Genomic DNA, 16,207 nt, shown 5'->3' on the forward strand with positions numbered 1-16,207 from the left:
CATTATACACTGCACGTTTTTAAATCTTTTCAGTTAAAGAACATAAGGACACAAACTATTGTTTGTTATGAAGTCTCAAGTGTGCCAACAAATTGTGCTGCAGTTAGGTTACAATATCTCAGTTGCAAAAGTTCAGATGATTAATAAATTGTCTTTGTTCATCTTTGCTGATTTGTTTTGTTTTGTGTTAAAAGAAATAATCAACCACTTGCAACCATAATGATATTCAAACCTACTACTCAGAATAGGGAGTGTGATTGAGGATCTCAATCACTACAAATTTAGTGAGTAACCAAAAATGAGGTTTCAACTAATGAAAGTAAATAGATTAAAATCCTTAATCTTAGATAGATACATCATCCCAGGATATTCTTTGCAAATTAATTTTGACATGAATCAAATGTGAATTAACACTGAATTTTATGGAGAACTTTTAAATGTATTTATTAATTTATTAAGGCTGCTGAAGTCTAAGACGACTTGGTAAGTCTCGTACATATATTAAAAAACATTAAAAACCACATAATCCTGAACAGAAACAGCATTCCCGAAGATAAAAAAAGCATCAGGAGCTCCACAACCACAATAATCTTAGATTATTTTAGACAAACCTACTTTGTGGACGCAAACTTGGTCCAGGACCATAAGGCTCTTCAGGTGTATCTTTTTCTTTATTTCCCTTTTCTTGATCTCCAGCTGACTGCAAACTAGGAAACTCTTGCTGGAAATAACTATTTATTGGAACTCCAGGACCTGAAAGTTATTTTAAAAAAACTAAGTCAATACTGCACATAATGTTCTTTTATTCTTATATTTAAACAAGAAATATATATTTTAATTCATATTGCTTCAAAAGATTTAGAATCACAGAGTCATAGGGCTGGAGGGAACTTTGGAGATCTTCTAATCCAACCCCCTGCCCAAGGTGTGAATTTTTATTCCCTCCTAGACAAAAGATGGTTCAACCTTTTCTTGAAAATCTCCAGCAGGCAAGGTGACAACTATCAAGTCATCCCAATCTTTCTCTTTTTAGACTAAACATTCCTAGTTGCCTTAGCTGTTCATTGCATGATTTAGCCTCCAAACCCCTGTTGCTCTTCTCTACACTCTTTTTAGGGTCTCAGTATCTTTTTGGTATCATGGCAACCAGAACTGCATGCAGAATGTATGTATGTATGTATGTATGTATGTATGTATGTACACACGCACGCCTAGGGGGTGATTAGAGTTTTATGCTTTTATCGTGTAGTTTTGGATTGTTTTTATCAATAAATAAAGTAGTTTTAAGAGATATGTGGGGAACACATCACATTTAGGTCATATTTATGCAGAAATACTGAAAATTCAAAAGGGTTCACAAACTTTTAAGACCCACTGTAATTTGTGTTGGACCAATTACCCACAGGGAGATAGGTGGATGAGATCAATTACACTAAGCTCATTTACCAACTCAGTGGATTAGCTGTCTCATTCACAATAATGCTATTAGAAACTCAACCTGCAATTTAAAATCAGCATCATAAGACCAAAATGTAGAATTGTTTGTAAGTCTAAAATTTTGCAAGATGGAAGAAGACTCAACATAAAAATACTGTAGCTTTCAAGCATGTAACTTGACATTTCCTTATCTGACAAATCCCTTCCCAGCTTCATACTTCCCACTATGTGCTTAGAGGAACTCTGTTCTCTCTCTCGTCTCAAGGCCACAGAAGCAGCAGTAGCCATACACATGAACAAATACATATACAAAACATAATGACCAAAATAGCTTTTCCTTAGCATTCTTCAACAGCTCCCTAAAGGGCAGTATCTCTTTTGCATCAACTGTTCAGACACAGATCACACATCCAGGATTGAATCACTTATAGCTCTGGTTTGGGGAGAGTGCACTAAGCAGAAAAAAGTGTTTTTGTGTCCACTTTTATGGACACTGGAGCAAAATCCTTTCTAAAAGTTCTTCCAAATACTTTTAGATCATCACTTTGGCAATGTCACCTCTTTGGTGTTTTAGAATAATTGAAGCCTAGACAAAGCAAGCAAACAAAGCAAACTGAGGGAATGAAGTTATCTCTTAATTCCTCCTTCTCCACAGCAACTCTCGCCGCACAGTAACTCGCTGGTCTGAGCTTCCAAGCTTCTTTTCTCTCTCCCCAATGCAACATGCACCCCAGCCAAATGGACTCCTCAATCTCCCCAGTGTTTTCCTTCTTCTCAGCTACTGCCATCAATGTCCTTGGCCCTTTTTTCCTGGCTTCTATCTACAAATTACTTCTGTCTGGAAGATACTTTGATCAGACACAGACCTTCAAAACCAGTTGATCTGTGCTCATACAAGCATTTTGGTGTATTTCCCCCCCCCCCATAAAACCATTTTCACTTTAGCAATATTGCACTCTATGAATACTACCTTCTCATCCTTTAATGACAAAGTTTTTCTTCAGAAGGCAACTCTTACGCACTTGAAATTTTCAAAGCTGTGCTCCATCTTTCACCAAAGAATAATGATCCTACTACATCTATTACCCAAACACGAAAATGAAAGAAATAATAAGTTTTAGAGAAAATTCTGCAATGCAGAATTATTGGCTAGACTGGTCCATCTTTCCTTCACTTACCGTCACCCTGTCCACCCTGTTTGGTATTAGCCCACGATTTGACAACAGGAGGAGCCTCTGGAGGAACAGGAGCTACAGGTTTTGGCTGCACCTGTGGGACTTCTGCTTGTCTAAAAGCAAGATAAATTTGAAAATGCTTGTGAGAAAATGGCTAACATAATAACTGCAGACCATATTTTAACAAAGAATTCAAATCTTCAAATAATTAAAAAAAGCTTCTATGATAAGAGCAGAACAACTTATTTGAACACTTTTATGAATGCAGCTCCCAATATTTCTCCTAGTACAATTTATATCAACAATCTTATTTCAAAAGCTTTGATACAAAATAAAAGGGAAGAACTTCAGGAAAATGTATCAAGATTTGCATGAAATAGTTTGTATTATATATTTTTAACTATATGATACAAACTGTTCTTAGCATAAAGAATGATGACATCTAATTTCAATTTACATTCAACTATTTTTTTCATGGTGGAAATGAACAAACAAGCCTATAAAGCAGGGGTTCCCAACCTGGGGGTGCGAGACGATATTCCAGGGGGTGCGAGAAAAGTCCAGGTAAATAATAGGATATTGGCTATATGTTGGCATTTTTATTTATTATGCAATGGATTAACTTTGTTTTCATTTTAGAGTTAAGTATCGTTATTTAGTGGCCGTCACATACATAGCTGAAAAGATTCAATCCTACCATATATTTAACGCGTTCAGTAGTTCCTAAAGTCTAAATTTCAGGGGGTGCGAGGTTCGAGTGAAATTTCTTTAGGGGTGCGGGGTGAAAAAAAGGTTGGGAACCACTGCTATAAAGCAAACAAAAAATTATCTGATGCCACAAAATCTGGAAACTTTAATTAAAGGCTGAAATACCCCAGAATGGGCTCTTATCAATGCTTCAAAAGACACAATCCTTCTCATATCTGCACAATCCATTTATAAAAATTGATTGATGAAGCATCTTTTATAATTAAGTAATTAATTATATTTGACATGACAGGACTTCTGTTTTCATTCATCATACCCTATATTAGCAGGCTGCATAGTTCATCTCTTTTATATGCAGACAATATTATAATCATATCTATCTCCCAAATGGGATGAGAATGAAATTGAGGGATTTGATTTCTTTTTACTCAGAGGAAACACAGGTAATAAATTATAAGATAACTAAAGTGCTAGCATTTGCATGAAATTCTTATAAAATTTATAATGTTATTACTAATAATTAATTATGGGTCTTGTGACGAGTCAGCAGCTGCCCTTCCTTGGCAGGAGGAAGTTGGTGGTGAAGGTCAGCTGGGGGTGATGGGGGGGGGCAGAAGAGATAGGCAGCAGAAATGGAAGCAAGATACCCAAAAAGTGAGATATGGGAGGGAGTTAGGCAGTTGGAGAAATTTGAGACCAGTGTGCAGTTGTAAATTTAGGCAGGCTGCCAAGCATCCAAATTCTTATCATGTGATTGCAGGGATGCAGCAACTTCAAGGACCATCCATAACTACTATTTGTTCATTGCTATTGTAACTTCAAGTGGTCACTGAATGAACGGTTTGCAAGGACTACCTGTAGAATTCTTAACACTCCACAGCATATGCTAAAACATTACATAAATAACAGGAAGGATGGTTTGTAGTGCAACTTACTTTTCTTCCTCATGTTGTTCTTGTTTAGAAGCCCAACCTGTGCCATCCTTAGGCACAATGTTTATATTGGGATCATTGCCTTTGTTTTCTGCTTTAAGACTAGGGAGGTTAGCTGGAGGGGGCATTCTCCGTGAAACAGCAACTTTCCCAAGACTTTGTAATCCATGACGAGCTGCAACTATGCGAGAAAGAGATTGTGAACTGTTAATATGCATTCATATTTCTACTCATCCTTTTATCTTGAAAAAAAATCCTGGCAAAATACTATCAAAAATTATATTTCTGGCCATTGAAAAACTAGGAACAAATTCCTACCCGCTCACTTACTTGCAAATAGTGAAGGAGAAAAATAAAACTCTGGATTTCCAAATTAATTTTGGGACAAGTGAATATAGCACATTAAATATCTGGTTATTCTTCTATAGTCTTATTTTAAAAAAATAGTAAACAACACAAAACATCATAAAAGTTTAATGTTGAGCTATGATATTTATAGAGAGAACTTTGTTTCCTAAATCAAGTATAAATTAGTTCTATTTTTGTTTATTGCTCTCTTTTAACGAGCAGCAACTACAAAAGGAATTGTTAAATTCTCCTTTTCCCTTCTTTGCTTATGGAACTTGTATTCACTGTGAATTTGTTGCTCAAGTACACATGTATTATTTTTTATGGATGTAAACTGTTTTTCATTAAAATATTCATAAAAATGAACAATGTACCGTATATACTCGAGTATAAGCCGAGTTTTTCAGCACATTTTTTGTGCTGAAAAAAACCCCCTCGGCTTATACTCGAGTGAGATTCCCCTCTGAAAAAAAAAATGGTGTGGAGCTCCGGAGCTGGGCGGTCGCTTCCCTGCTTCCGTGTTTCCTTTGCAACTTTTAAGCATGGGGGTAATCGGAAGCAGAAAAGTTCTTGCATGAGGATATGTTTTTTCTTTTTTTAACTGTTTTTAGGGGGGGAAAAAGACCCACCGCCATGTGAGAATGCTCAGACATGAAATCTATCCGCCCGAAAACAAGTGTGTGTGTGTGTGTGTGTGTGTGTGTGTGTGTGTGGATTTTTAACAGAGGGAAGATGTAGGGAGAAGGCAAAAGCGACGGAAGATCCTTCAGGGGAAACTGAGGGGGAGACTCACCCTTGGTCCAGATGAACCCCCTTCCCCAGCTCTAAGGAAGCAGAGGCAGCCAGCAAGGGCAGGCAAGCCCCACTTCACGGACTCTGCCCGTCCTCGCTCCCACCCACCCACCCAAAGCCACGAAGTCCCCCAATCGCGCAGCCCAGAATCGCCCTCCCCTCAGGGGGCAGCAAGGACGCCCGGTGTTTCCCGAGACAAGAAGCTCCGCCGTGCAATGAAAGCGCCCTGGCTCTAGGCTCGCGGGCTCAGAAAACAACGCGAGCCGAGGTCGCCGGCTCCGCTCAGCTTGTTTCCTCAGCCCCGCTGCTTTCAGTCCGCTCGGGAGGAGGGGAGGTGGTGGCGGCGGCTCGCGTTGTTTTCTGAGCTCTAGGCTCGCGGGCTCAGAAAACAACATGAGCCGAGGTCGCTTGGCCCCACTCAGCTTTGTTTCCTCCTCCTCCTCCCGAGCGGACAGAAAGCAGCTGGGGCTGAGGAAACGAAGCTGAGCAGAGCCGAAGCGACCTCGGCTCGCGTTGTTTTCTGAGCCCGCGAGCCTAGAGCTCAGAAAACAACGCGAGCCGCCGCCACCACCTTCTCCCCTCCTCCCGAGTGGACTGAAAGCAGCTGGGGTTGAGGAAACGAAGTTGAGCGGAGCTGAAGCGACCTCGGCTCGCGTTGTTTTCTGAGCCGGCGAGCCTAGAGCCAGGGCGCTTTCATTGCACGGCGGAGCTTCTTGTCTCGGGAAACACCGGGCGTCGTTGCTGCCCCCTGAGGGGAGGGCGATTCTGGGCTGCGCAATTGGGGGACTTCGTGGCTTTGGGTGGGTGGGAGCCAGGACGTTGACTTTAAGCGCTGCCGACCAAGTGTTTCACAAATACCAGTGGGACCTCCGTCCACCACCACCCCTCCCTCTTTTGCCTCCTTCCTTCTGATCAATCAGGTTTTCCCAGTATTTGCTCACAGCTGCGTTTTCTCTTCTGCCGTGCTAGGCGTTGAACGCGGGGATTTCTGATTCCCCTTACACGCGCGTGGATATGCCGCGGGGCGTTTTCTTCCAAACGCCCACGGGCAGAGAACACTGACTTTCATGATAGTGAGATCATTTCCCAAATTAATTGATTCACTAACCCAAAAGAAGAAGATGTTGATGACAGTGGGAAGCAGGAGTCACTCTCTCCCTTGCAAGAAAAAAGCAAGAGCCGTTATTATGATCTCTCTCTCCCGTAATACAGTCAAGCCCTTTCCAGCATGCGCGATCGCCCCGCCGCTTTGCACCTTGGAAATGCAAAAACCCGGGATTTTGCATTTGCAAGGTACAAAGCTGCGGCGGCAGATCGCGCGTGCTGGAAAGGGCTTGACTGTATCTAGAAGGGGAGAGAGAGAGAGAGAGAGAGAGAGAGAGAGAGAGAGAGAGAGAGAGAGAGAGAGAGAGAGATAAGAGACGGCTCTTGCTTTTTCTTGCAAGGGAGAGAGTGACTCCTGCCTCCCACTGTCATCATCATCTTCTTTTGGGTTAGTGAATCAATTAAACCTTTCATGATAGTGAGATCGTTTCCCAAATTTCCCTTAAATCAGGGAAGAAATCACAAAAAAACCTTTGGACTGAGAATAAGCCTGTTCTTACGATGCCATTTTTGTTCACTGCAGTGTGAAAAGTGTGAAAAAACACACTTCTTTTTCTTCATCTTCTTGTTCCCTATTTATTGGTCTCTTTCAAAGAGGAAATTGTGAACATCAAACTTATTCTCAACTGTCCTAGTTAAAGTTTTTATTGGTATCTATTTTTATTTTTGAAATTTACCAGTAGCTGCTGCATTTCCCACCCTAGGCTTATACTCGAGTCAATAAGTTTTCCCAGTTTTTTGTAGTAAAATTAGGTGCCTCGGCTTACATTCGGGTCGACTTATACTCGAGTATATACGGTAATAAAATAAAATGTATACAAATCAAACACAAATATTTAAGAGATGACAGATGAAATCCGTGGACTCAATGCCAGATTATCAAAAGACAAAGCACACTGGTATTTATGTACAATTTTGCCACAAGGCTTTTTAGAGATAGTTCTTTTAGTATCATTATTTAAAAATATCTGAATATTAACTATAAAACTGTCAGGCATGTAAATTAACTAGGTTGCAAAATTGAAAACCTGAAATTAAAATGCTTTAAGTGCTGATATTTCTGCACAAAACAAAATTACAGCCAACCAAGACCCAGTAAATGGGTAGGAAATGTTCAGTTTTAACAAACATACCTGTAGTTTTCTGTGTTTCCAGAGTTTTTCCTTTATATGTATTGAATAAACTAAGTGTTGCATACTTCGTTTTCCCGTCCTTTGCTTTTGTGCTCTGGCTTGACTTCTCAGACATTTCAGTTCATTGAGTCTGGAATCTCCTTGCTCACCCCCTGAAAAGAAACAATAAACTGACTAGTCAAAACAACCTAAAAAACACAGACTCATCCATGCAACAATGTAGTTATCATGAGAATTGGGATATTCAGAATGTAGTGCACCTGCTCCTTAAAAAACTCTGTGGTAGCTCTTTCCAATATATGAAATAGCATAACAAATAATGAAATTGTTAAGTGTGCTGCAGAAATCCTGTTAAAAGTCTGATTTTTAGTAACAGTAAGACAAATATCAAAATATTGTATCATGTATCAAAGTGATGGAACAATCTAAAATGAATGCTACTAATATGCTTCCAAGTAACTTTGTGCTTGAATCAATCTATATTCATGCATTTGGAGTAGTTAACATTAAGATTTATACATCAAAGTTCAGATAATCAAACTCTCTATAGATATACTATTTTCTTAGACCAAGTATCAATCTCTGAGGCCAGGGGCCAGCAAGTTATTGCCCAAAACTAAATCTGGCCCATCATCTGCTTTTACATGATCTGCAGCTGAGAACTGGTTGGAAAAGAGGGTAGCAGATCACCAGGCCTGAGCCTCCACCAAGCTTCTGGGGTTAGAAGTGGAGCAGAGGATGGGTTGGTCCAGGGTAAGGGTAGTGGCCTTTCAGAAGCCAACTAATGTGGGAGATGGATATAGTCATTTACAAAAAATGTTTGCTGACCAGTGTGCTAGACTATAAATTCAAAATGTTTCCATTGCCATAAAGTATTTGAGATCAGATACGTTATTGTCTGATTCAACTATAGAAAACAGAAAATAGGTTTTCACTCACATATTATGTCAATCTATCTAGATTAATCTAGATAGTTTAATTAATCTAAACCCTAGCAAATCTTTTAAACTTTCTGCACTCGAGAGTTTCCATTCTTCATTAGTGAATAGCTTTTAAAAAATTTAATTCAGAAGTCAAATTTAACGTAGAAAGACTAGATTTGCTTTAAAGTACATCGTGGGGTAATTTGTAAGGTCTTGCACCAAGTAAACAAGCATCAGAACATAGCATAACGCTGCCAGATTTAGAAGAACATTTCATACAGTAAGATATAAGATAAATATGTAAACACATGCAAGGAACATACCCTAGCACTTCCAGTCTGCAAAGAATAGCATATATAAAATCTACTTTGCTTTTGTAACGTATGAACAAGCATGCTAAACTCCAAATGGAATTTTAGGAAAAATACACTGTGTAATATTCTTAAGTTTACAGGAACTTGAAAATAGTGTGTTAACAACAAATACTCCATTACAGAACTATCTAATTAGAGATGCAGTTGAAGAAATCCCTTTATTATTTTATATAACAATATTGTTCTTATGTTCATCTGCATTGATTGTTCTATTTTTTTTATAAAAAGGATACGAAATTACAGCTCAATCATGTAAGAAACTGTAATTACTGAATGATTTTCATAGTATAAAATCTCTTTTAAAGTGCAAAAGTCTTAAGAAAAACAAATAGCAGTACTAGCAGAATACATCAAGGCAAATGCATACACTGTGATTAAACATTAAATCTTGCTCACTGTGAAACCATAAAAGCCTTGGAAATACTTCTACAGAAATCAAAAGTTCATAAAAATGAACTGCCTGTCTAATGTATTAGTCATTATCTGTTGAACATGGATGGCTTCAAAGAGGAACAAATTCTTTATATTACAGCAGTATTGGCAATTGGACTCTTGGAAGAATTTGTCTCCAAAGAGAAACAATATTTATAATCTTAAGCAAAGACTATTCTGTAGCTTACCTGTAAGCTAAATGGATATCATTATTTCACCAATGTCAGCTTTCTCAGTACATAAATGAATAGTTTTCAAACATGGAATTTTACATATAGAATAGTACCTGACAGAGGGCACAACCGAACAGATACATTCAAATACTTTGCTTCAGGAAAGTATTTCACCATACTGTGCACTGCCTTCACGGCCAATATCTCTTGTGGCTTTGCAAAAACCAAGGTATCCAGCCTCTTATACAGTTCAAGGCAAAATGGCCATCAAGAGCTGTAACCAGTGATGGAGAAAGAATTGACTGCAGCAGCATAAAATGCTCCAGTAGGAGTTGGCCAGGTCCTAATCCCTGACTGAGTCATCAACCATATCATTGATGATGGATTATGCTGGACTGTTCTCAAAAAAAAAAAAAAAAAAAAAAAGTGAAGTGAGAGGAAAAAAACTATTAAAACTGGAACAAGCAATGGCAACTGCCTATGGATATTTTCCAATCATCCAGGTCAAGGTTGTCCCAAAGGGAACTGGACATTCTTGGTTTTTTTCTTGAAAACATTCTCACCCGAGACATTTTTTCAGTTCTGATTGAATGGTGGGGAATGAAAGGATTTTATACTCTTTGCAGTCATCTGGTTACTTGTGGGTTTTCTCTGTACTTCTATGTTGAGGCTTCTGTCTTCCTTATACTGCATAGTCCAGGAAAACCAGATTATTGCAGTGTGTACACACTGTGGATTCTAAACTTACGTAATATATGCCATTGTTTAAAAGTTTTTATATTTGCATAAATATTTGAATATGTGAGTGATGTCTGCTAATCAATGTTAAATTCTGGTTCTAATAATATGGATCTTCTGTGATCATTATTCACTAACAGACTAGTTATTTTCCTCTGCTCAAGCATTTGCACTATTAAAACATCAGTTCTACTACTTTCTTACTTTGCTGCCAAAATATGAAAACCCAATTCCTCAAGGAATTGAAACATCACATTTTTAAAAAAGCATAGAATTAGCCAATACAGTACAAAGCTTGATTAAAATTAACTTAATTTGGGAAAAGAGCCTCCTTTTTTTGGGCAGGCATCATTGCTTTAATATAAAATAATCTACAAAGGAGAGATGTAGGTGTTATGGCTTCAAAAATATTTGAAGTCTATATATATAAATGTACTTTAATTCACATAATGTGATTTAACATGGCACTTTTAAAGAGGGACAAACTACCAGGAATTGTTTTTAAAAGAAAATTAATTGCCAGGGTGGGAGGAAGCAAAAATATCCATAATTTTTCATGAAAAAAATAAGAAAAATGAAAGTCAACATATTAAAAAAGATATATTATAATCCAATATCAGGAATAATCTAAATGCTGCAAGGTTAAGTGGCATAAAGAGGAGTTAAGTATATAAGAGGGAAAAAATCCCTGCATATATTATGTTGAAACTGTTCAGAGAAACATTTGGTTCTTAACTTTTCAACAGAGAACTTATTCAAGTTAAGAGTTTTTAGCTCTAGAATTTTTATATCCTAGAGATAAGGTCATTACAGGAATAAAATATTATGAAAAAAGAGTGAATAAATGAAAGCTTCTTTAATATAATCTATCACTAGTTCTATAAAATTTCACTCCATGTGGAAGTTGAACACAATTTCAACTTAACTATTCACTAAATTGTAAAATCAATGTGTGTTGCTAGATTACTTCCAACTCTTTGAGGTTTAGAATTACTTATCATGTAGGTTTGAAACAACTACCAACTTGGCAGTCTTGAAACAAGTTTTTGTAATCTAGGTTTATAATTAACTGAGTTGTAAGATTGACTTAAAATAATAACATGTATCTCTGTAATCAAGATAACAATCATATAATTATAATCCTTTATTCATATCATTTTTACTCAGGCATAATCCATCTATTAAGAGTCCCAATTTACTGTAATATAAATGAGCCTTTCATTTGAAATATTCCTTACATCATTGTAGTTCACTTTGATCAACTTTATCCAAACTGAATGTGATTCTTTCAATATACACTGCTCAAAAAAATAAAGGGAACACAAAAATAAGACATCCTAGATCTGAATGAATGAAATATTCTTATTAAATACTTTGTTCATTACATAGTTGAATGTGCTGACAACAAAATCACACAAAAATTATCAATGGAAATCAAATTTAGCAACCCATGGAGGCCTGGATTTGGAGTTACACTCAAAATTAAAGTGGAAAAAAACACTACAGGCTGATCCAACTGTGATGTAATATCCATAAAACAAGTCAAAATGAGGCTCAGTAGTGTGTGTGGCCTCCACGTGCCTGTATGACCTCCCTACAACGCCTGGGCATGCTCCTGATGAGGTGGTGGATGGTCTCCTGAGGGATCTCCTCCCACACGTGGACTAAAGCATCCCTCAACTCCTGGACAGTCTTGGTGCAATGTGGCGTTGGTGGATGGAGCGAGACATGATGTCCCAGATGTACTCAATTGGATTCAGGACTGGGGAACGGGCGGGCCAGTCCATAGCATCGATGCCTTCATCTTGCAGGAACTGCTACACACTCCAGCCACATGAGGTCTAGCATTGTCTTGCATTAGGAGGAGCCAGGGCCAACCGCACCAGCATATGGTCTCACAAGGGGTCTGAGGATCTCATCTCGGTACCTAATGGCAGTCAGGCTACATCTGGCGAGCACATGGAGGGTTGTGCAGCCCCCTAAAGAAATGCCACCCCACACCATTACTGACCCACTGCCAAACCGGTCATGCTGGAGGATGTTGCAGGCAGCAGAACATTCTCCATGGCGTCTCCAGATCCTGTCACATCTGTCACATGTGCTCAGTGTGAACCTGCTTTCATCTGTGAAGAGCACAGGGCACCAGTGGCGAATTTGCCAATCTTGGTGTTCTCTGGGAAATGCCAAACGTCCTACACAGTGTTGGGCTGTAAGCACAACCCCCACCTGTGGATGTCAGGCCCTCATACCACCCTCATGGAGTCTGTTTCTGACCGTTTGAGCAGCCACATGCACATTTGTGGCCCGCTGGAGGTCATTTTGCAGGGCTCTGGCAGTGCTCCTCCTGTCCTTCCTTGCACAAAGGCGGAGGTAGCAGTCCTGATGCTTGGTTGTTACCCTCCTATGGCCTCCTCTATGTCTCCTGATGTACTGGCCTGTCTCCTGGTAGCGCCTCCACTACGCTGACACAGCAAACCTTCTTGCCACAGCTCGCATTGATGTGCCATCCTGGATGAGCTGCACTACCTGAGCCACTTGCGTGGGTTGTAGACTCCATCTCATGCTACCACTAGAATGAAAGCACCACCAGCATTCAAAAGTGACCAAACCATCAGCCAGAAAGCATAGGAACTGAGAAGTGGTCTGTGGTCACCACCTGCAGAACCACTCCTTTATTGGGGGATGTCTTGCTAACTGCCTATGCTTTCCACTGTTGTCTATTCCATTTGCACAACAGCGTGTGAAATTGATTGTCAATCAGTGTTGCTACCTAAGTGGACAGTTTGATTTCACAGAAGTGTGATTGACTTGGAGTTACATTGTGTTGTTTAAGTGTTCCCTTTATTTTTTTGAGCAGTGTAGATCAGAAAATTATTTTCAATCTTACCTGGCTGATTCAGATTTAACAATAAAGAGGAACTATATAAGTATTCAGGACAAAAGAACAACCAGATACAAGACCTGTTAATATAATATGAAGTTTAGATTGCAGTCATGACTTCAACTAACATACAGGCTTGATTAACTGTTTTAGCAGCAAATGACAGAGAAAAGGCAGTAGAGATGTAATGGTAAAGGAATAAGTAAATACATATACTGAAAAATGTAAGGAGATGCAAAAGGTGTCTTGATGTTGATAACAATGTATAAAGTTTTATTTTATTTTTTTAAAATTTGAAAACTTAATAAAATTTATTTTAAAAAAAGAAAAGGCAGCAGAGATTGTTTATATATACTGCATTCAGACAACTGATATTCAAAAATATTCACACAAAGCCACTAAGTAAAGGAAATGAGAAAAGAACATATAATCTTGCCAAAAACAAAATACTGAGAATCTTCTACCTCAGGTTTTCTAATAGTGCCGTTTTTTCTAATAGTGCCGTCTCTCCCTCTCCCAAAATCACCACAAGGTAAAAGAGATTGCCTTGAACATTTCATTGTTCCAAAAATAAAGCCTTAAGATTTATTTACAACGTTTATAATCTTGGAGATCTCTAGGCAGCATATTACACTACACAAAATAAACATACATATTAAAACTGAAAGTTAAATGTGGCAGATGAATAGCAATCAAAAATTTGCTGAAATAACAGTCTTGGCTTATTCATGGAACAGTAATAAAAAAGTGGCTATGCATACTTCAGGGATGGAGAATGTTCCATTAAGTGTAGGCTACCACAGAACAAATATGGTGCCTAGGCCATACTTCATAAAACAGAGCTCTCAATGACAAAACCAGTCAAATGATAAGGGTGAAAAATTCAACTAATTTACCTGGGTATTACTGTGATTAGGACAATAGTTTTAAGAAGTCTTATTTGTTTATCAGCAACTGTTTTCATATGGATGTCTATGGTGATTCTTAACCATCCAGGTCTGAAAAAGCTTCTTGGATAAGAAGCAAAACTTTTTCAAAGAAAAAAAATCCCAAGAAATCCAGTTGCTTTTTTGGAAAGAAAAAAATAGCACCTTTGGGACAACTGTCTAGGTAGTCACATTTTGCCTCCTATATTTTTTTTGGTATCACACAAAGTGAGACTTAAACTTCCAAATGTATGCAAGAATGACTTTGGAGGATAAGAGGAAGAGCTGCAGATTAGATAATTGTTATGCAAAAGGTATCTCAGCACACAAAAGGAAAAAGGATGTGGGAAGCATTTTGGAAAAATTTCTCCCTGGTTTTCTGGAAAGTAAAAGAAAATGAGAGGAGCAATGCTTTCAGATTGTAAAGTTATAATAAAGATGTTAAAACACATGGTTGATGATTGTCTGGACTACCTTAAAGGGCTGATAACCACTTTTACAAATTCATCCATTCTGTGGCACTGTAATTTCTTCTAGGAAAAGCATATCACCACCAAGGAGTCATATCATAAAACTACTAAAGGGCTGAGCAAAACCACAGGAAAATCGAAACATGAACAATATTGGAATGCATATTTCAAATGGAAAATAACTCTGTACTTTTCCAGAAAAAAAGGCTTCTAATGATGACATTCACATCCAGATGACCAGCAAGGAATGTCTTATTTTTCAGACAATCATATACACTATTTGATAACTGAACTGTTACTCTCAGATTCCTCTTTAACACTCAATTTTCCTTCCTGCCAGGAGCAAATTCGCCTGATCTGAATGGGTTGTTTTACTAGATTTTAATCCCATCTTTTATTACTTTCTAAGTAATTCAAGGCAGTGAACATGTATAATATTCTTTATTCTTTTCTCCTATTTTTCTCGTCAACAACTCTGTATTACCAGCTCCACTCCATAAAATGTAATCCTTTGCCTCACCATAAATCACTTTCAAATTTTGCACAAGTCCAGGAACAGCAGCCTTGAGCAATCTTAGGCCAGGCTTTGTCACATAAATTACTCATGTACCCCAGAAGGAACAAATCTGAAAGGAGAGAAATGCCGGAAGAGGAAGGAAAGGAGTAATCGAGGCTGTTGGGAGAATTGGGATTGGGAGAAATTAAGGTAGGAAACGACGCCGGAACCTTCAAGACGAAAAACCGGATGTTGAAAAAAAAAGGGAGGGGGATCTCCGATTCCTGCGGTCTTCTCTGCCCCCCCTCCCTTTCCCCCAAATTTCCTTTTGTCCTGCGTAAGGAGTAAAATAGGCAGCTCGAGGCGTGGGTCTTCCCCCAGCTCATCCCTTAGACCCAAAGGCGCAAGGGAGAAAAGGCGCAGGAAAAGGACGCGGGGGCTCGCCGCGGGCCACCCGACTCTCTCCAGCGGGAGATTCCCCCTGCCCGAAGCCTTTTTAAGGACCGCCCGCACCGTATTTCCATCCCCCTACTCCTTCTCCCCCTCGCCCTCCGCTATTTGCCAGGTAACGCCGCCTCGAGATCCCACTTACCGAGGCCGAAGCGACCGCCCGAGCTGCTTTCACACAGAGCGGGCCAAAATGGCGGGCGAATAGCCAAACCGGCGGCGCCTAACAGCGTCTGACTTCAACACGCACGTAGCGCTTGCTACCCACGTGACTGAGCCACAGTGCCGGTGACGGCGCCAGTCTCTTCGCTTGCGCCCCCCACAGGAGCCGCGGAAAAAGTAAAAAGGAAAAGTGCTTGAATATCTGTTGCACGTCCGAAGGCAGGTCAATCTACAAAGAGGGAGGGAGTAAATTTTCCTCCACGCTCAATTTTACCGGCGTATCCACAGACAAAATTCAAGATCCTCTGCAGTTTATTTGTGAGGATTAGCTAGCGATTTATCTTCTAAACGGGCTAACAATCCTGTTTATTTTCGATGCTTTTTATCACACTTCTCAATCAAATGTATTTACATCAACTTTCTCACTGTACTTTGCTCCATGCACCTCATAGTCGTCAAAATCCACAAAATCAAAGTGAAGGTAAATGTATTAAAACTCTGTATCACAGAACTCTGTGTTGTTTTGATATTTGTGTAATAGGCTAACAGGTCAGAG

General features: G+C 39.1%; 1 protein-coding gene across 5 annotated transcripts in view; it reads right to left on the bottom strand.

Moving 5' to 3' along the window:
* The window catches only part of PRRC2C (proline rich coiled-coil 2C), a 78,299-nt gene extending 62,536 nt beyond the window's left edge, over positions 1 to 15,763 (bottom strand). For all 5 annotated transcript variants that reach the window (XM_087960937.1, XM_087960940.1, XM_087960938.1 and 2 more), the window contains exons 1-5: positions 15,635 to 15,763; positions 7,630 to 7,781; positions 4,256 to 4,433; positions 2,616 to 2,725; positions 616 to 753 (exon numbers count right to left, since the gene is read on the bottom strand). In XM_087960937.1, coding sequence (XP_087817063.1) covers positions 616 to 753; positions 2,616 to 2,725; positions 4,256 to 4,433; positions 7,630 to 7,744 — 541 coding nt within the window. In that variant the 5' untranslated portion in view covers positions 7,745 to 7,781; positions 15,635 to 15,763. The remainder of the gene's footprint in view (positions 1 to 615; positions 754 to 2,615; positions 2,726 to 4,255; positions 4,434 to 7,629; positions 7,782 to 15,634) is intronic.
* Between the last annotated feature and the right edge of the window lie 444 nt (positions 15,764 to 16,207).

This window comes from Notechis scutatus, chromosome 3 (assembly GCF_049901735.1).
Source record: "Notechis scutatus isolate UNSWTSFEM ecotype Mainland chromosome 3, rNotScu1.2, whole genome shotgun sequence".
NCBI lineage: Eukaryota > Metazoa > Chordata > Lepidosauria > Squamata > Elapidae > Notechis > Notechis scutatus.